This window comes from Bubalus bubalis, chromosome 6 (genome assembly GCF_019923935.1).
Source record: "Bubalus bubalis isolate 160015118507 breed Murrah chromosome 6, NDDB_SH_1, whole genome shotgun sequence".
Lineage (NCBI taxonomy): Eukaryota > Metazoa > Chordata > Mammalia > Artiodactyla > Bovidae > Bubalus > Bubalus bubalis.
Window position 1 is genome coordinate 50,609,479 of NC_059162.1, and position 20,326 is coordinate 50,629,804.

General features: G+C 42.2%; 1 protein-coding gene across 1 annotated transcript in view; it reads left to right on the forward strand.

Moving 5' to 3' along the window:
• Positions 1 to 762: 762 nt before the first annotated feature.
• The window catches only part of DIPK1A (divergent protein kinase domain 1A), a 129,246-nt gene continuing 109,682 nt past the window's right edge, over positions 763 to 20,326 (forward strand). The window contains exon 1 of the mRNA XM_006061322.4: positions 763 to 903. Coding sequence (XP_006061384.1) covers positions 850 to 903 — 54 coding nt within the window. The 5' untranslated portion in view covers positions 763 to 849. The remainder of the gene's footprint in view (positions 904 to 20,326) is intronic.

Below are 20,326 nucleotides of genomic sequence, written 5' to 3' on the forward strand. Positions count from 1 at the left end.
GTATTTAATTTAGTAATGTTTGTCTTTTTCTCTTTTGACTCAAGGTTCGTGAGTAGGGCCAGGAAAACTCTAAAGCTGTTTTAAAGCAATTCAAACCCAAAAGGTCAGACTTTAAAAAGTACTCAGGAAAAACAAGTTTAAGGCTGTAAGAGTTTAAGGCTGGATGTGGGGGCAGGTTACATTCAGCAGAGGGGAGCCCCGTCTGCGTTGGCTCAGGGGATGCGCCAGTCGGTTGCTCCCGCGGCCGCATGGGCCACGGTACGCTAGGGAGGAAAAAGCCGGTCCCCAAGGAAGGAGCCCCACGCTTCCCTTGAATTTCCACGCAACCCGCCCAGACACGTCCGGGCTGAAGGAGCAGAGTCCAAAAGAAGCGTCAGACCTGCCGGGCGGGGTGGCGGGACGCGCGGCCAGGGTATCCAGGAGCAGCCACTTAGGTCGGCGTGTTCGGAGAGCTGGGCTCCCCGGCCCTCCCCTCCAGGCGCCGAACAAGCGACACCCCGGCTTCCGCGGCGCCCCCTCCTTCCTCCGCACGCCTCCCCTTTAAGCGTGAGGCGCAGCTGGATTTGTGTCGGCCGAGCGAGGCGCGACTCCCCTTTATGGCGGAGCCGGCAGCGGAGGCTCTGACAGCCGCGGCAGCCGGGCGAGCAGAGCAGGAGGCCGGGCCTCGGGCCGCCGGCCGCAGTCGCCGCAGCGGGGCCGGGGGGAGCGCGGCGCGCGCCGCGACGGGGGCGGAGGAGTGGGCGGGCCCGGCCGGACTGGGGGCGGGGAGGCGGGGAAAGGCGGGGAGCCGGGTCGCCGGCGCTCGGGTCCGCCTCTGACTGCGGCGCGGCGGGGCGATGTGTGATTACCATGGCGAGGAGTCTCTGTCCGGGGGCCTGGCTAAGGAAGCCCTGTTACCTCCAGGTAGGCCGGCGGCGAGCCCGCCGCGCGCCCGCTCTCTGCGCGGGACTTGCCCGCCTTCCTCCTCCCTCCCTGGGTCGGCGCCCGCCCGAACCCCGCTGCCCCCTGCCGTCCGGCACCTGGCGGCGCGCCCTCCCTCGCTGACCCGGCGCCGCAGCCTCCACCGCGGCGCTGTCCCGCCGCCCCACAGCGTCCCGACCGGTCCGGGCTCGCCCTCGGCGCCTCGCATCCCGAGAGCCCCGGGACGTGACCTGGGTGCGACCCCACGCCCCTCGCGTTTGGGGCTCCGCAGTCGGGGCTCGGGACGTGCCGCGGTCCGCTCCTTGGTCCATTGCTCTCCTCCCCCCTCCCTGGTGGGCCCCGCAGGGAGGCTGTTCTCGGCTCAGTCCTGAGTCCTCAGTAGGTGGTAGGAAAGGTGGTGTGTCATTCCTCCATATTTTAGAAAATTATGACAAATTGTCACATCAGTGTTTTCTTCAAACCCTGGTGAAGCGGCATGTGCCTTGGGCTGAACCACTTGGTTCGATCTCCATCACACCCGTGATTTAAACGGGAGCAAGGGCTCAAGCGAGGCGGATGGATGTTTGCTTTTTAAAAGGAAGGGGACAATGTCTTGTGCGGATCCCGAATACGCCAACAATGCAAATGTAATTCTGTTATGTCATGTATACTATTCGCGTGTTAATTTTTCATAATTTCCCATTCCACCCTCTATTTCGCTGCCAGTCTGTGTCTTCGAACCCTGCTACAGCTTTCATGTTAGTCACCAGGGGGACCTAGTAGACACCATGAGTAGCTGAGCGCAAATCCATCACCCAAGTGGAAAAACAACTACAAATCAGTTCTTCGCGTGGGTCAGCAGTTGTGTCTGCATTCAGAGAACAGTATTCCTTTACCGCTTACATTAAAATGCTTAAAGGTATCGATAGATTATTTTGGGATGGGAATTCATTAGGTGGTGCTTTTATCAATTATTTTAAAAGTTGAGAAGAAACCGTCGTGGGGCACGTAAATCTTTCATTTTTGTTTGGAAATTGCGTGTGTGAATCACTACTCTGCAATGAGTGATGTACTTCAAGTTGGAAGCTTGATTGATAGGTCATAAAATGAAGAATATAGGAGTAAAACTGATTGTTCTGAGCCTTTGTAGCAACTCCGCCAGTAGTAATTGTGCCACGAATAACAGTAGAGCAACCCAGTGTAGAATTCAATCCAGGCCGGATACCTCTTTGTAACCCTTTATGTGAAGAGAAAAAAAAAAGGAAAACAAATCACTTTCCAGACTCTATTCTCAAAATTAGTTTGAGGTATTTAAAATCCTTTTTCTTAACTAAAACTCTCTAGCTTTTTTTTTTAGATTTTGTGGCACACTTTTAGACTTTGATTCATTTGGTTCTCAACGTTCTCCACACAAGTGATTGTGACATTTTTTTGGCACCATAGCATAAGAACTTTCTGATTGGCTGAGTTAAGGTTAGTTTTTCAAATAGTTAGGCTTCTGTTAATGGCAAACATTTAGTAATTCTGCCTTCCAGAATGTGTGCATCATTATCCATTACCAAATTAAGGTAAACTCAGGTCCTCAGCATTTCAAAAGGATTTGGGGGCATAGTTATATATTAGTAGGCTATTTCTATATAAAATAATGATTAAATAGAAAACTTTGTTGATTATAGTATTGTATTTGTGATAAATTTTAGAACTTGGGAACCTGGAGTACTGGTGTTTTAAACATTGTCTTGGTATTAGTATTTATTATTTATTAGTATTTAGGAATTTTCTTGTTAGTTGTCCTTCACCATACCTTTTCAGTTTAACCCGCTGAATAAAAAGGCCTTCACATTACTCAGTGTCATGCCTTCTTCTGTTCTCCATTGCTTAAATGCTTCACCTTTTGTTTTTAATACTACTTCTACCGTGTGGGGCTTCCCTGGTGGCTCAGATGGTAAAGAATGCCTGCAATGTGGGAAACCTGGGTTTGATCCTTGAATTGGGAAGATTCCCTGGAGAAGGGAGTGGCTACCCACTCCAGTATTCTTGCTTAGAGAATTCCATGGGCAGAGGAGCCTGGCTAGGTCTCACTTTTTTTTTTTTTTTCTTCCGCTAGGTGCTTCAACTGTAAATTGTTTTGGATGAAGTCAAAGAAAAATATTTTCATCTAAGACTATTGTACAGCTATCTATTCAGTTTCTCAGTCACTGAAAGTTGAATTAACATATACAATACTCCTTTCATTTTTTATTTTAATGATCTTTTAAATTTTATTTTATTTATTTTTGTTGTTTTTTGGCAGTGCCGTGTGGCTTGCAGGATCTTAGTTCCCTGACCAGGCTTTGAGCATTGTGAGCGTGGAGTCTTAACACTGGACAGCCAGGGAAGTCCCTGATTTTCTTTAAAATGATGTTCCTTTGGGAGCAGCGTGAGGCATGAGGACAGAGCTGAGTTTTGTTCATTTGTGCATCTGGTTCATTATGACCTTGAAAAAATTTTGTAACTTTCTGGTTCCATAGTTTCCATATCATAAGTAGAAATTGTGGTTCTTAGCTGTGTAATCATGTGAATGTAGTGAGGATAAGCTCAGTTTCAGTTCAGTTGCTCAGTCATGTCCGACTCTTTGTGACCCCATGGACTGCAGCATACCAGGCTTCTCTGTCCATCACCAACTCCTAGAGCTTACTCAAACTCAGGTCCATCGAATCGGTGATGCCTTCCAACCATCTCATCCTCTGTCGTCCCCTTCTCCTCCCGCCTTCAATCTTTCCTAGCATCAGGTTCTTTTCAAATGAGTCAGTTCTTCACATCAGGTGGCCAAGGTATTGGAGTTTCAACTTCAGCATTGGTCCTTCCAATGGATATTCAGGACTGATTTCCTTTAGGATGGACCTCCTTGGATCTCCTTGCAGTCCAGGAGACTCTCAAGAGTCTTCTTCAACACCACAATTCAAAAGCATCAATTCTTCGGCACTCAACTTTCTTTATAGTCCAACTCTCACATCCATACATGATTACTGGAAAAACCATAGCCTTGATTAGACAGACCTTTGTCAGCAAAGTAATGTATCTGCTTTTTAATATGCTGTCTAGGTTGGCCATAGCTTTTCTTTCAAGGAGCAAGCATTTTTTAATTTCATGGCTACAGTCACCATTTGCGGTGATTTTCAGTTCAGTTCAGTTCAGTTGCTCAGTCGTGTCCAACTGTTCGCGACGCCATGAATCGCAGCACGCCAGGCCTCCCTGTCCATCACCAACTCCCGGAGTTCACTCAAACTCATGTCCATTGAGTCGGTGATGCCATCCAGCCATCTCATCCTCTGTCGTCCTCTTCTCCTCCTGCCCCCAATCCCTCCCAGCATCAGAGTCTTTTCCAATGAGTCAACACTTCGCATGAGGTGGCCAAAGTATTGGAGTTTCAGCTTTGGTATCAGTCCTTTCAATAAACTCAGGACTGATCTCCCCTAGAATGGACTGGTTGGATCTCCTTGAAGTCCAAGGGACTCTCAAGAGTCTTCTCCAACACTACAGTTCAAAAGCATCAATTCTTTGGCGCTCAGCTTTCTTCACAGTCCAACTCTCACATCCATGCATGACCATTGGAAAAACCATAGCCTTGACTAGACGGACCTTTGTTGGCAAAGTAATGTCTCTGCTTTTTAATATGCTGTCTGAGTTGGTCATAACTTTCCTTCCAAGGAGTAAGCATCTTTTAATTTCATGGCTGCAATCACCGTCTTCAGTGATTTTTAGAACCCCCCAAAATAAAAGTCTGTCACTGTTTCCATTGTTTCTCCATCTATTTGCCATGAAGTGATGGGACCAGATGCCATGAGCTTAGTTTCCTGAATGTTGAGTTTTAAGCCAACTTTTTCACTCTCCTCTTTCACTTTCATCAAGAGGCTCTTTAGTTCCTCTTCGCTTTCTGCCATAAGGGTGGTGTCATCTGCGTATCTGAGTTTAATGATATTTCTTCTGGCAATCTTGATTCCAGCTTGTGCTTCATCCAGCCTGGAATTTCATATGACGTATTCTGCATAATAGTTAAATAAGCAGGGTAACAATATACAGCCTTGACGTTCTCCTTTTCCTGTTTGGAACCGGTCTGTTTTTCCATGTCCACTTCTAACTATTGCTTCTTGACCTGCATACAGATTTCTCAGGAGGCAGGTAAGGTGGTCTGGTATTCCCGTCTCTTAGTTTTCCAGTTTGTTGTGATCCACACAGTCAAAGGCTTTGGCATAGTCAATAAAGCAGAAGTAGATGTTTTTCTGGAACTCAGCTACATGAAGTTAAATCTATTTTGTGGCATCTTAACTGCATTTTTAATAGAAAAGCATGTGAACTTAAATGGTAAATTTACATGTAAGTAAATATGTTCATTTCCTTCTACCAAAGGTCCCTGACTTTCTCTCATCCCCTCTTTTATTTGTTGAGTCTTTATTGATCTAGGGGCATGATATGACTTAATTTTACTGACTTCATCATTTACTTAGTAAATATTTGTCTATGCCTTTCACATGCCAGAAACTCTGTGAGGGGGTTGGGATTCTACAGAAGCTAAACAAACACCCTTGTGATCCTCATGGAGCTTAAAGTCTAGTCAAGGAGACAAACATTAATCAAATAACCTTAGAAATAAAAGTGCTATGAATAAAAAGTGAAGGGACAAAAGACTGCCTGAGAGGAAGAGAACAGTTTCTCTCTTTTTAAAAAGTATTTTACTATAGAAATTTTTATACATACATAAAGCAGAAAAGAATAATGTACTCTCAGGTACCTATTACTTGCCCTCAACAATTATCAGTATTTTGTTTCATGTCCCTTCCCCGTGTCCTTTTTCCAACTAAAATATTTTGAAGCTAATTTCTAACAGATAATGATATTTTTGACATAATCATAATACCATTATCATGCCTTAACAAAATTAACAGCAGTTTCTTACTTTCTCTCATTCTCCTACATATGCATTATTCTGAGAGAATGACTAGATTTGATTTACCATGGGATGGATTTACTGTGATATGAGAGGGTCTCTTGGTAAAAACAAAACGAAAAACTCTCCCCTTATGAGCTAATTCCTACAGAAGTTCTTTGAAGGAAAACTTAATTCTCATTTCAGGTTTTGGGAGAAAGTCTTAGAAAATGTCTGGTGTAAGTAACATTTTCATGTAAATGTAATATTTTAAAGTAAAGCTGTAATTAGTCAACAGATATATAAAAGATTTTGTTTTGTTTGGAGATAGGGTTAGGGGTGAAGAGCACTGAAGGAATTAAATTTCAAAGATGGGGGAAGAGGTGAAGGGCCCAGCAAGAAGAGAGGAAAGTTTCAGAGACCAGCTTTGTATGCTTGCTTGCAGTTTTGCTCTTCTGTCTTCAAGTGGGTGGAGTCCAAAAGTAGTTCTGTTCTGAGGTGTTCAGGCCTTAGGACTTGCAAGTTTCTCTTCCTACTGCAGTTTACAGGAAAACATTTTTAAGCAATTATCTATAAAGGAGCTTCATTCTCAGTATTTTCTTTAATCCAAAGGTCACTGTGATAATTGATAATGTTTCTGGAAACTGTAGAATATTTCTAGGAACAGTGGACTTCACTGGTGGCTCAAATGGTAGAGTCCACCTGCAAAGCAGGAGACCCGGGTTCAACGCCTGGGTTGGGAAGATCCTCTGGAGGAAGAGATGGCAACTGACTCCAGTATTCTTGCCTGGAGAATCCCATGGACAGAGGAGCCTGCAGTCCATGGGGTTGCAGAGTCAGACATGACTGAGCAACCAATACTTTCTAGAAACTGTAGTATGATGCAATTCATGATAAGTTTTCAGCTATAATATGGCTTAAGTAGGCATTTATGGACTAATGCGGGGACCTAATTACTTTTTGCAGTTTTGTTTATGTAGCAAAGGAGATTCTTCTGCTTGTGAAGAGAAAGACTGATAATGGTATATACCCATGTAGTAGAATATGGTTCAACAATAAAGAGAAATGAAGAATTGATATATGCTATAACATGGATGAACCTTGAAACCATTAAATATATGAAAGAAGCCACTCCTAAAAGATCACATATTCTGGGGTTCTGTTTATATGAAGTAGCCAGCAAAGGCAAATCTATAAAGACAGGAGATAGATTAGTTCTTGCCTAGGACTGGGAGGGTTGTGAGGAAATGGGTATGAGGTTTCTTATGGGGTAAAGGAAATATTCTAAAATTGATGCTGTGCACAACTCCATGAATAGACTAAGATCCACTAAATTGTATACTTTAAATGAATAAATTGTATGGTATGTGAATTATATCTCAATAAAGCTGTAAAAAAAGAAATTTAGTTTATCCCATTGACATGGTTCTTCTCACTGCTTCTTGTTATAAATTCCACCCATGCCAGCTTTTTGGTGTAGAGAGTACTTTGTCCAGAGGACCGGTGTAGGCACACTGCCTGTGCGGCCTCTCTGTGAACCAAGAGGGCTTGTGATCTGCTAGAAGTAGGTATAGCCCAGCAGCATTTACCTGAGCAAACAACGGCTCAGGGCAAGGCAACATTCCCAGAGCATGTTAACTTCAAGTTCTGTCCTTCCTGGCTAGTTTGTTGAAAGCTTACCTGGGAATTAGTATTTCCTGGACTAGCTATATGTTGTGGCACATTGAACAGAGTAGAATCCTGCCTCTGAGAACAGGATCTGTAGGTGTGTTCATGTTCACTAGTTTGGACCGTGTTTAGGCAGTGTTTTTCTTCCACACACCATTGTGATGGTCCTCTTTGGGGCCTGTGTGGTGACCCGAGTTGACACCTGTGTTTCTCTTTTTAGCAGTGTGTTTTCAACAAATTAGGATCCACTTTGTTTAGAGTTTGCTCATAGCCTGAGTGGGACTGATAACACAACAGCCCTATAATTCATTGGTTTTACTTTATAATACCTTCCTTCTTCTCACTGTCATTAAGTCCTGGAAGAATGAAAGTTAAGACAATTTAAGCTAATTCTCTATACTTAGATTAGACACATTTTCCATTCCAGTCATTCTGCCTACGTGCGTGCCCTGTTACATATAAAAGGCTGCTGGAATGCTAATGGCATTTGAAGTCTGAGATACTTGGGTGCTTATGAGGGTTTTTCAAGTCCTTTAAATTGCAAAAGTTTTAAATTTCTTAAGGTAGCCTCTTAAAAATAACTAACAGTTTCAATGTGTTCAGTAGGGCTATTACGAATGGATGGATAAATGGCATGTTCTAATGAGGGTGTCAGCACTTGAACATTTCTGATACCTACCTGGCTCTTTGATTTACATTAGTACTAGTCTTCAAATGTGACTGCTGTAGATGGTTTGGTACTTTTTTACTTCATGTGTATATTTTTGCAGGATTTAGTGTCTTGTAGGGTTACTGATATGGTTTAGTTGATAATATTGACAATGTTGACAAATACTGTAGTAAGATTAATATGCTTCTTGCTCATTTTCAACTCCCAGGATTATTTTAAATCTAAGGGTAATAAAAGCAAGTATTGTTTCCTATTCTCCAAAGGGAGGACTGTAGGTGGTGTGGTTCATCAGCTCTTTAATACCTGCTGTACAGGGTTAAACATTTGCCTTTGCCTGAAACTGTATCTCCATAACTATGATTAGCTTTCTTAAAGTAGTGACTATACAGGGAGCATATGCATCCCATAATGTCTTAAATTTAAGCATAGAATTATAATGCAGCCTTTTGATATTATTATTAGTCCTATAATAAACTCAAGAAATGGTGAATTCTCAGGCAGATTTCATACTCACACACTTTCAGGCTATCAGATCAGATCAGATCAGTCACTCAGTCATGTCCAACTCTTTGCGACCCCATGAATCGCAGCACGCCAGGCTTCCCTGTCCATCACCAACTCCCGGAGTTCACCCAGACTCACGTCCATTGAGTCAGTGATGCCATCCAGCCATCTCATCCTCTGTCGTCCCCTTCTCCTCCTGCCCCCAATCCCTCCCAGCATCAGAGTCTTTTCCAATGAGGCAACTCTTCGCATGAGGGGGCCAAAGTACTGGAGTTTCAGCTTTAGCATCATTCCTTCCAAAGAAATCCCAGGGCCGATCTCCTTCAGAATGGACTGGTTGGATCTCCTTGCAGTCCAAGGGATTCTCAAGAGTCTTCTCCAACACCACAGTTCAAAAGCATCAATTCTTCGGTGCTCAGCCTTCTTCACAGTCCAACTCTCACATCCATACATGACCACAGGAAAAACCATAGCCTTGACTAGACGAACCTTTGTTGGCAAAGTAATGTCTCTGCTTTTGAATATGCTCTCTAGGTTGGTCATACTTTCCTTCCAAGGAGTAAGCGTCTTTTAATTTCATGGCTGCAGTCACCATCTGCAGTGATTTTGGACCCCCCCAAAATAAAGTCTGACACTTTTTCCACTGTTTCCCCATCTATTTCCCATGAAGTGGTGGGACCGGATGCCATGATCTTCGTTTTCTGAATGTTGAGCTTTAAGCCAACTTTTTCACTCTCCACTTTCACTTTCATCAAGAGGCTTTTTAGTTCCTCTTCACTTTCTGCCATAAGGGTGGTGTCATCTGCATATCTGAGGTTATTGATATTTCTCCCGGCAATCTTGATTCCAGTTTGTCTTTCTTCCAGTCCAGCGTTTCTCATGATGTACTCTGCATATAAGTTAAATAAACAGGGTGACAATATACAGCCTTGACGATCTCCTTTTCCTATTTGGAACCAGTCTGTTGTTCCATGTCCAGTTCTAACTGTTGCTTCCTGACCTGCATACAAATTTCTCAAGAGGCAGGTCAGGTGGTCTGGTATTCCCATCTCTTTCAGAATTTTCCACAGTTTCTTGTGATCCACACAGTCAAAGGCTTTGGCATAGTCAATAAAGCAGAAATAGATGTTTTTCTGGAACTCTCTTGCTTTTTCCATGATCCAGCAGATGTTGGCAATTTGATCTCTGGTTCCTCTGCCTTTTCTAAAACCAGCTTGAACATCAGGAAGTTCACGGTTCACGTATTGCTGAAGCCTAGCTTGGAGAATTTTGAGTATTACTTTACTAGCATGTGAGATGAGTGCAATTGTGCGGTAGTTTGAGCATTTTTTGGCATTGCCTTTCTTAGGGATTGGAATGAAAACTGACCTTTTCCAGTCCTGTGGCCACTGCTGAGTTTTCCAGATTTGCTGGCATATTGAGTGTAGCACTTTCACAGCATCATCTTTCAGGATTTGGAATAGCTCAACTGGAATTCCATCACCTCCACTAGCTTTGTTTGTAGTGATGCTTTCTAAGGCCCACTTGACTTCACATTCCAGGATGTCTGGCTCTAGGTCAGTGATCACACCATCATGATTATCTGGGTCTAGCATGCAGTAAAAGGATTTCTTCATCGTTATCTTCCCAGTACCTCAGCTTTTCATCTTAATGTTTTGTATTCTTTATAGTTTTATTTTTTTTACGGTTTTCATTTTAATGTTTTCATTCCTTAAAGTTGCTTTGAAAAACAATACTATACTATTCTGTTAAATACCATCTTTTGACACCGACTGGAAAGATAAATGTCTCACATTTTTAACATACTTAGTTCTAGACATTTAAATATTTTGTGAATAATTTTTCTTTAAAACTCTTTAATCTACAATGCATATGGGTTTAGAAAAAGCAGAATACTGCAAAATGAACATGTTTAAAAGACCAAAATATTAGTCGATGAATTTTTCTTTAGAAATAGTAGGGGATTTTTTTGATGATTAAGCAGAGACATTACTTTGCCAACAAAGGTTCGTCTAGTCAAGGCTATGGTTTTTCCTGTGGTCATGTACGGATGTGAGAGTTGGACTGTGAAGAAGGCTGAGCGCCGAAGAATTGATGCTTTTGAACTGTGGTGTTGGAGAAGACTCTTGAGAGTCCCTTGGACTGCAAGGAGATCCAACCAGTCCATTCTGAAGGAGATCGGCCCTGGGATTTCTTTGGAAGGACTGATGCTAAAGCTGAAACTCCAGTACTTTGGCCACCTCATGCGAAGAGTTAACTCACTGGAAAAGACTCTGATGCTGGGAGGGATTGGGGGCAGGAGGAGAAGGGGACGACAGAGGATGAGATGGCTGGATGGCATCACTGACTCGATGGACGTGAGTCTGGGTGAACTCCGGGAGTTGGTGATGGACAGGGAGGCCTGGCGTGCTGCGATTCATGGGGTCGCAAAGAGTCGGACATGACTGAGTGACTGAACTGAACTTTAATGAAATTAAATAATATCTGTTTTAGGGGTGATCATGATGTTGTGGATTTTTTTTCTTTTTGTTTTTTTATTGTGGTCAAAAACACACAGCACAAAGTTTTCCATCTCAACCATTTTTAAGATTATAGTACAGTACTGTTAAGATTTGCACATTTTTCGGCAACAAATCTGTAGAACTTGTAATCTTGCAAAACTGAAACTCTGTGCCTATTGAATAAGAGCTCCCCTTTTTCCCCTCCACACCATCCTGGTAACCACATTCTACTTTCTTTTTCTATATGTTTGACTTCTTTAGATAACTTGTGTAAAGTAGAATCATGCAGTAATTTTTGTGTGTGTGTGACTGGCTTATTTTACTTGAATATCCTCAAGATTTATTCATCTGGTAGTGTATGATAGGATATCTTTGTTTTCAAAGGTTGAATAATATTCCACTGTATGTGTATACCACCTTTTTTATCCACTCATCAGTTGATGGACATTTGGGTTACTTCCACTTCTTGGCTGTTGTAAATAATGCCATAGGGAACATGGGAGTGCTAATATAATATCTCTTTGAGATATTCTTTCAATTGTTTTGTATATATACCCAGAAGTGGGAGTGCCACGTCACTGGGTACTTCTGATTTTAAATTTTTGAGGAACGTCTGTACTATTTTATATAGTGGCTATATCATTTTATATTCCCATCAACAGTGCACAAGGACTCCAGTTTTTCCACATCCTTGTAGCATTTGTTATTTTGGTTTTTGTTTGTTTGTTTACTGGGCCAGCCATCCTAACGGGTTTGAAGTAATGTCTCATTGTGGTTTGGTTTTGCATTTCCCTGATGATTAATGATGTTGAGAATCTTTTCATGTGCCTCTTGACCATTTGCATGTCTTGTTTAGAAAAGGTTTCTTCTTTTTGTAAAAAAGGCTTTATTTAATCTAATTAATTTATTTGGCTGCATCAGATTTAATGGTTTTGGCATGCAGGATCTTGGTTGCAGGGCACAGGCTCTAGTTGAGGCAAGCTGGCTCAGTAGCTGTGGTGCTTGGCATGTGGGATCTTAGTTCTTCAACTAGGGGTAGAAACCTCATCCCCTGCATTGCAAGGCGGATTCTTAATCACTGTACCAGGGAAGTCCTGAAAAAGTTTCTTTTTGATTTGTTGTTTCAGAATGATGTTTATTCAGCAGGGTTATGTTAATGTAAGCAGTACTACCCTTTCCTTCCTAAGAAGGAGAAGGAGAAAGAGGGCGTGATGTTTAAATGTTTAGAGAGAGTGAGAAAGCAAACAATTATTGGATACTATTAGCAACTGATTAGTAGAGCCATAGGTATAAGAGTATTCTTTGCACTTTTCTCCTGAATTTTCTGAAGATTTAAGCATTTCCAAAATAAAAGGTTACATTTCCAAAATAAAAATAGAGACGGGTTTGATCTCTGGGTCAGGAAGATCCCTTGAAATGAATAAAGAAGCGATTTGGGGCCAGGGCTTTAGCTTTGGACATGTTGAACATGAAGTGCTAACTAGAGGTAGATATCAAATAAGCAGTGGGATGCAACTCTGAAGTTTGAGGTGGGGATGTTTGGGCTGATGATACACTAATACCAAATACTAATGAGACCCATTAGTTTTTGGTTGTCGTGGAAGCCATGTGAAGAGAGACACAAGGAAACTACAAAGTGAGAAGCAGAGAAGGTTGGAGTCCTGAGGACAACAGGGGCTAAAGAAAAGATGAGATTGAGATCAGAATTCAGTTCCATGCTGTGGTAGGATTGAGGGCTGCATTTCCTTGCTGGCTGTTGGCGGGCAGGGGTGGAGGAGGGGGTTGTTCTCGGTTTCTAGAGGCTGCCTGCATTCATTGGCTCATGGCTTCTTTTCTCCATCTTCAAAGCCAACAACGGTGGGTGGAGGACTTTGCGTGTTTTCAATCTCTCTGACTTCCTCTTCTGCCTCAACTTTTTTCTACCTTTCTCTGCCTCATATCTCTGACTGTTGCCTTTAAGGGTTCATATGATTACATTGGGTTCACCTGGATAATTCAAGATACTATCTCTACTTCAAGTCTCTTTATAGCAGTATCTAGATTAGTGCTGCGGAGAAGGCAATGGCACCCCACTCCAGTACTCTTGCCTGGAAAATCCCATGGACGGAGGAGCCTGGAAGGCTGCAGTCCATGGGGTCGCTGGGAGTCGGACACGACTGAGCGACTTCACTTTCACTTTTCTCTTTCATGCACTGGAGAAGGAAATGGCAACCCACTCCAGTGTTCTTGCCTGGAGAATCCCAGGGACGACGGAGCCTGGTGGGCTGCCGTCTATGGGGTCGCACAGAGTCGGACACGACTGAAGCGACTTAGTAGCAGCAGCAGCAGATTGCTATGCTATGCTATGCTAAGTCGCTTCAGTCGTGTCCGACTCTGTGCGACGCCATAGACGGCAGCCCACCAGGCTCCCCCGTCCCTGGGATTCTTTAGGCAAGAACACTGGAGTGGGTTGCCATTTCCTTCTCCAGTGCATGAAAGAGAAAAGTGAAAGTGAAGTCGCTCAGTCGTGTCCGACTCCCAGCGACCCCATGGACTGCAGCCTTCCAGGCTCCTCCGTCCATGGGATTTTCCAGGCCAAGAGTACTGGAGTGGGGTGCCATTGCCTTCTCCAAGCAGCAGATTAGTGCTGATTAAATAATCAGGGGGTGGAAACCTTGGGAGACTTAGAATTCTAACATAGAAAACACAACTGAAAATTGACAGTTAAAAAAAGTTAATCATTAATCATTTCCTAAAGTATTTTGTTTTCCTTCCATTACTATTAGGTTTTAAGATGTTGCCATAAGAAATTTTATGAGCTACCATTGTATTTATCATTCTAGCAATTACTATGAGAGGAATCTTGGATACTTATTAAAGGAAGGAAAATATAAATAGCTACTGAACAACCACATGTGGCAATATTTGTTTTTACAATAGATAATATTCTTAAATCTTTTGTAACCTTGTACAAGCTAAAAAGTGGAAAAGTATCACTTTATGAACTCTAAGAAAAGGTTCTTTAAAATGTAACCTAATATATTACCATATGTAGAATAGATAGCTAATAGAAAGTTGCTGTATAACACTGGGAGCTCAATGCAGTATTCTGTGACAGCCTAGAGGGGTGGGTGAGGTGGGGGGGGGGTACAAGGGGGAGGGGACAGATGTATACTTATGGCTGATTCACGTTGTTGTATAGCAGAAGCCAATACAGTATTGTAAAGCAATTATCCTCCAATTAAAAATAAATTTAAAAAATGTAACCTTGGACGGAGGAGCCTGGTGGGCTGCCGTCTATGGGGTTGCACAGAGTCGGACACGACTGAGGCGACTTAGCAGCAATCTATGTCTTTCTGTTTATTACCTAACACTTGTTCTCTACTCCTTAAAGAAAAAAAAATGCTTGTTTTGTTATGTCAGCTTATAAGATTTTCAGTCACATCTGATTCATACCCAGTGAAGGCAGAGCCTACTTATTACTCCAGTCTTGTCCTTTATCCTGAGCATATAGTACTCAGGATGTGCAAAATGATACAGTATAGTACACATATTGAAAAATATTTTGTAATCACTCTGAGAAATTGAACTGCAATAGCTCACACTAAGCACACACTGCTCTTTCACATTCTTACTGTTTACTCTTACTACCACCTCCATCATATCATCTTCACCACTGTCGTTATAACTGAGGCTGTTGCCACCCCCTCTTCTTCCAATCTGCCAACCTCCTCTGGCTTCCCCCTTTCCCTGTTCAGTCAGGACCCGATGTTCTGTCATGTCAGCTACTCTTCTTTGCCCACTCACTACCTCTTTGCTTCTCTTACTTTCCTTTCTTCTTATCCTGATACTCTCCCTTTCCTTTCAATCTCATCTTTTCTTTAGCCCCTGTTGTCCTCAGGACTCCAACCTTCTCTGCTTCTCACTTTGTAGTCTCCTTGTGTCTCTTCACATGGCTTCCACGACAACCCAAATACTAATGGGTCTCAACCCATTAGTATTTGGTATTTGTGTATCATCAGCCCAAACGTCCCCACCTCAAACTTCAGAGTTGCATCCCGCTGCTTATTTGATATCTACCTCTAAGTTAGCACTTCATGTTCAACATGTCCAAAGCTAAAGCCCTGGCCCCAAATTGCTTCTTTACTCACTTCAGTTAGTGATACTCTCCAGTTACTCAAGAGATAAATATACTCAAGTCTTTATAGACTCTTCCTCTCTCCTTATCCTCATGTTTAATCCCTCAGCAATTCCACTAGTGAATCTCCTAAATAGCTTTTGATTGTGTCATCTTTCTTTTTTTAAATATACAGTGTTATCAACTGTAGTCACCATGTTTTACCTTAGATCCTCAGACCTTATTCATTGTGCAGTTGTAAGGTTTTTACTGGCCTTTTACTGATCTCTTTCTATTTTCCCCACCTCTCAGCCTCTGGTAGCCATTTTTCTACTCTCTGTTTCTATGAGTTTGACTTAAAAAAATTTTGTTTTAGATTCTATATATAAATGATGGGAGAAGGCAATGGCACCCCAGTCCAGTACTCTTGCCTGGAAAATCCCATGGATGGCGGAGCCTGGTGGGCTGCAGTCCATGAGGTCGCTAAGAGTCAGACACAACTGAGCGACTTCACTTTCACTTTTCACCTTCATGCATTGGAGAAGGAAATGGCAACCCACTCCAGTGTTCTTGCCTGGAGAATCCCAGGGACGGGGGAGCCTGGTAGGCTGCCGTCTGTGGGGTCGCACAGAGTCAGATACGACTGAAGCGACTTAGCAGCAGCAGCAGCATATATAAATGATACTATGCAATATTTATCTTTCTGTCTGGCTTCATTTAGAATAATGCCCTCAGGGTTCATCTATTTTGTTGCAAATGGCAGTATCTCTTTCTCATGGCTGAATACTTTTCCAGTGTGTTGTGTATGTTTGCATGTCTGCCATGTTTTCTTATCCATTTATCCTCCAGTGGACACTTTGGATACTGAGGTTATTTCCATGTCATGGCTATTATGAATAATGCGGCATTGAACACAGGGGTGCGGCTATCTCTTTGAGATTCTATTTTCATTTCCTTTGGCTATATACCCAGAAGTAGGAACGCTGGTAGTTCTGTTTTTTAGTTTTTGTGGAACCTCCATATTTTCCATAGTGATTAAACCAGTTTACATTCCCACCAGCAGTGCACAGGGTTCCTTTTTCTCCACATCCTCACCCACATAGCTGTCTCTTGTCTGATGATAGCCATTCCAACGGGTATGAAGTGATAGCTCATTGTGATTTGATTTGCATTTCTCTGATGATTAGTGATAGTACCTTTTCACGTACCTGTTGGCCATTTGTTTCCTGCTGGTACCCTGATTCTCTCCTTTTGTCTCATTCAGTTCAGTTCAGTCGCTCAGTCTTGTCCGACTCTTTGCAATGCCATGAATCGCAGCATTAGTTCCACTATAATAGCCTCCAGAAGGGCCTTCCTGCCACCTTTACCCCTATTGGATCCACCCCCCACTTTCCTTCCAGATCAGTCTTCTCCAACATGCCAATCGGATCTAATCCTCCTCCTACCAGTGAAGTCCTTCTGTGATTTACCATTGACTTCAGTGGACCATTACCTTCAGTGGCTTCCCTGATAACTCAGTTGGTAAAGAATCCGCCTGCAATGCAGGAGACTCCAGTTCAATTCCTGGGTCGAGAAGATCCCCTAGAGAAGGGATAGGCTACCCACCCCAGTATTCTGGCCTAGAGAATTCCGTGGACTGTATAGTCCATGGGGTCGCAAAGAGTCAGACACTACCAAGCGACTTTCAGTGAACTAAGCAGAGCTCTGAGCCCTTTTTTTCTGGTCCCTTCATTCCGGCCACAACCATCTCATGAACTGTTTACTCTAGCAATTCTGAAACACTTCCCGTTTCCCAACACACCTTGCTCTCCTCCACATGTCACCTATCTACCCCACCATTTCCTCCTCTTTGCCCTAGAGTGCCCTTCCCCCATTTCCCTGCATCCCTCTTTACCTGGTTTATTTGCAGTTTCCTGCTTGTCCTTTAGGTTTCAACTCAGAGAGGAAGTGACCTTTCAGAAATTTCTCCCTAAACCTCACACGGCAACCTTTTTTGTGCCTTGCAGTGTGAGTACCTGATATCTGGCACACGCTTCTCTTACAGAACTTATGATATTGAATTATCATCAGTGGTGACAGAAAGAAAGAAAGATTTTATTTCTTTCTTCTGAACCCCAGACTGTGATCTCCGTGACAGCTGAGATGGAGATGTCAGTTTCCTCTCTTTATCTTTTGTGCCTCGCCCAAAGCAGATGTTCAATAAATGGTTGTTGAATGACTGAATCCGCACAAACATGTATAAGTATAGGAGAGCTTATGATGCAAGTCATGTTTCCCCTTCCACTTCTTACCCCCAGCTCTACTCTCAGAAGGTAGCCTCTTTGAATCACTTATCTTTTTGGATTTCCTGGTGGCTACACTTCTAACTTCTAGAACAGTGTGCTAAAGGGAACTGCACACACCCCACACCCTGGGAGGTACTTATAATGCTGAATTTGTTTCCTGGAAGAAATTACTTGAAATTGTGTTTATTCTTATGTGCTTTTTATATCTTAAAATATTTTTGACAGAATAGCTGATGATTTCCTGTTTTTGGTTTATTATTATAATAAGCATTTCCCCCCAGTAAAAATCAATTCAAAATTATTCTTCAGTTCAGTTCAGTCACTCAGTCATGTCCAACTCTTTGCAACCCTGTGGACTGCAGCACGCCAGCCCTCCCTGTCTATCACCAACTCCTGGAGTTTACACAAACTCATGTCCATCGAGTCGGTGATGCCATTCACCAATCTCATTCTCTGTTGTTCCCTTCTTTTCCCCCCTTCAATCTTTCCCAGCATTAGGGTCTTTTAAATGAGTCAGTTCTTTGCATCAGGTGGCCAAAGTATTGGAGTTTCAGCTTCAACATCAGACCTTCCAATGAATATTCAGGACTGATTTCTTTTAGGATGGACTGGTTGGATCTCCTTGCAGTCCAAGGGACTCTCAAGAGTCTTCTCCAACACCACAGTTCAAAAGCATCAATTCTTCAGTGCTCAGCTTTGCTTATAGTCCAGCTCTCACATCTATACCTGACTACTGGAAAAACCATAGCCTTGACTAGACAGACCTTTGTTGACAAAGTAATGTCTCTGCTTTTTAGTATGCTGTCTAGGTTGGTCATAACATTTCTTCCAAGGAGTAAGCATCTCCTAATTTCATGGCTGCAGTAACCATCTACAGTGATTTTGGAGCCCAAGAGAAGGTTGTCACTGTTTCCACTGTTTCCCCTCTATTTGCCGTGAAGTGATAGGACCAGATGTCATGATCTTAGTTTTTTCAATGTTGAGTTTTAACCCAACTTTTTCACTCTTCTTTTTCACTTTCATCAAGAGGCTCTTTAGTTCTTCGCTTTCTGCCATAAGGGTGGTGTCATCTGCATATCTGAGGTTATTGATATTCCTCCCAGCTATCTTGATTCCAGCTTGTGTTTCATCCAACCCAGTGTTTCTCATGATGTACTCTGCATATAAGTTAAATAAGCAGGGTGACAATATACAGCCTTGATGTACTCCTTTCTGATTTGGAACCAGTCTGTTGTTCCATGTCCAGTTCTAACTATTGCTTCTTGATTTCTCAAGAGGCAGGTCAGGTGGTCTGGTATTCCTATCTGTTTAAGAATTTTCTGCAGTTTGTTGCGATCCACACAGTCAAAGGCTTTGGCGTAGTCAATAAAACAGAAGTAAATATTTTTCTGGAACTCTCTTGCTTTTTCGATGATCCAGTGGATGTTTGCAATTTGAATCTGGTTTCTCTGCCTTTTCTAAATCCAGCTTGAACATCTGGAAGTTCACACTTCACATACTGTTGAAGCCTGACTTGGAGAATTTTGAGCATTACTTTACTAGCATGTGAGATGAGTGCAATTCTGTGATAGTTTGAGCATTCTTTGACATTGCCTTTCTTAGGGATTGGAATGAAAACTGACCTTTTCCAGTCCTGTGGCCACTGCTGAGTTTTCCAAATTTGCTGGCGTATTGAGTACAGCACTTTCACAGCATCATCTTTTAGAATTTGAAATAGGTCAACTGAAATTCCATCACCTCCACCAGCTTTGTTTGTAGTAATGCTTCCTAAGGCCCACTTGACTTCGCATTCCAGGATGTCTGACTCTAGGTGAGTGCTCATACATCGTGATTATCTGGGTGGTGAAGATCTTTTTTGTATAGTTCTTCTGTGTTCTTGTCACCTCTTCTTCATATCTTCTGCTTCTGTTAGTCCATACCATTTCTGTCCTTTATTGTGCCCATCTTTGCATGAAATGTTCCCTTGGTATCTCTAATTTTCTTGAAGCGATTTCTAGTCTTTCCCATTCTATTGTTTTCCTCTACTTCTTTGCACTGATCACTATGGAAGGCTTTCTTATCTCTCCTTGCTATTTTAAAATTTCTATCATTGTAAGTTAAAATATACATGTCATAGATTAATATGACCATGATTTTTATAGAATATAAATAAGTATACAAATGTTAAGGATTTTTTTCCCTAATATATTTTCCTGAGAGCATTTTACAATAAAAAAAGTTTTGGGGCTGCTTTTCATCTCTGTTTCTTGATTTATTAACTTTAGATAATATCTATTGACTTTCTACTTTTAAGAAGGGCTATTTAGCTTTCCTTACACTACAGTTCTCATTCTCTGCCAGCGTTTGGTTTTTAATTTTGTTTCTTCTGTTGCTTAATTTAGTAACTTCAGATAATGACAACTCTTTCTCATTTCATCGACTTTTGACAGTCTGTCTACTCTCCCCCTTTTTAAGATGGGGATTAGAACCTGTTTCATTTTTTGTGTGTTTTTTCTCAATTTCTGTCAGCAACACTTTTACATTGTCAAAAGTTGGTAACTTATATTTTGTCCTATCATGGTAACCAAGTCTCCAAATAAGTTGAATCTAAAAAATGAAAACTATAAAGTAGTATTATATTCAGTTGGCAAAAAACTTCGTTCAGGTTTTTCAGGAACATATTTCAGAAAACCCAAATGATTATTGTGATTTGTTAATTCTTCCATAAATAAAAATTCCCCCTATATATATGGCTGAGTCTCTTCACTGTTCACCTGAAAGGATCACAACATTGTTAATCAGATATACCCCAATCAA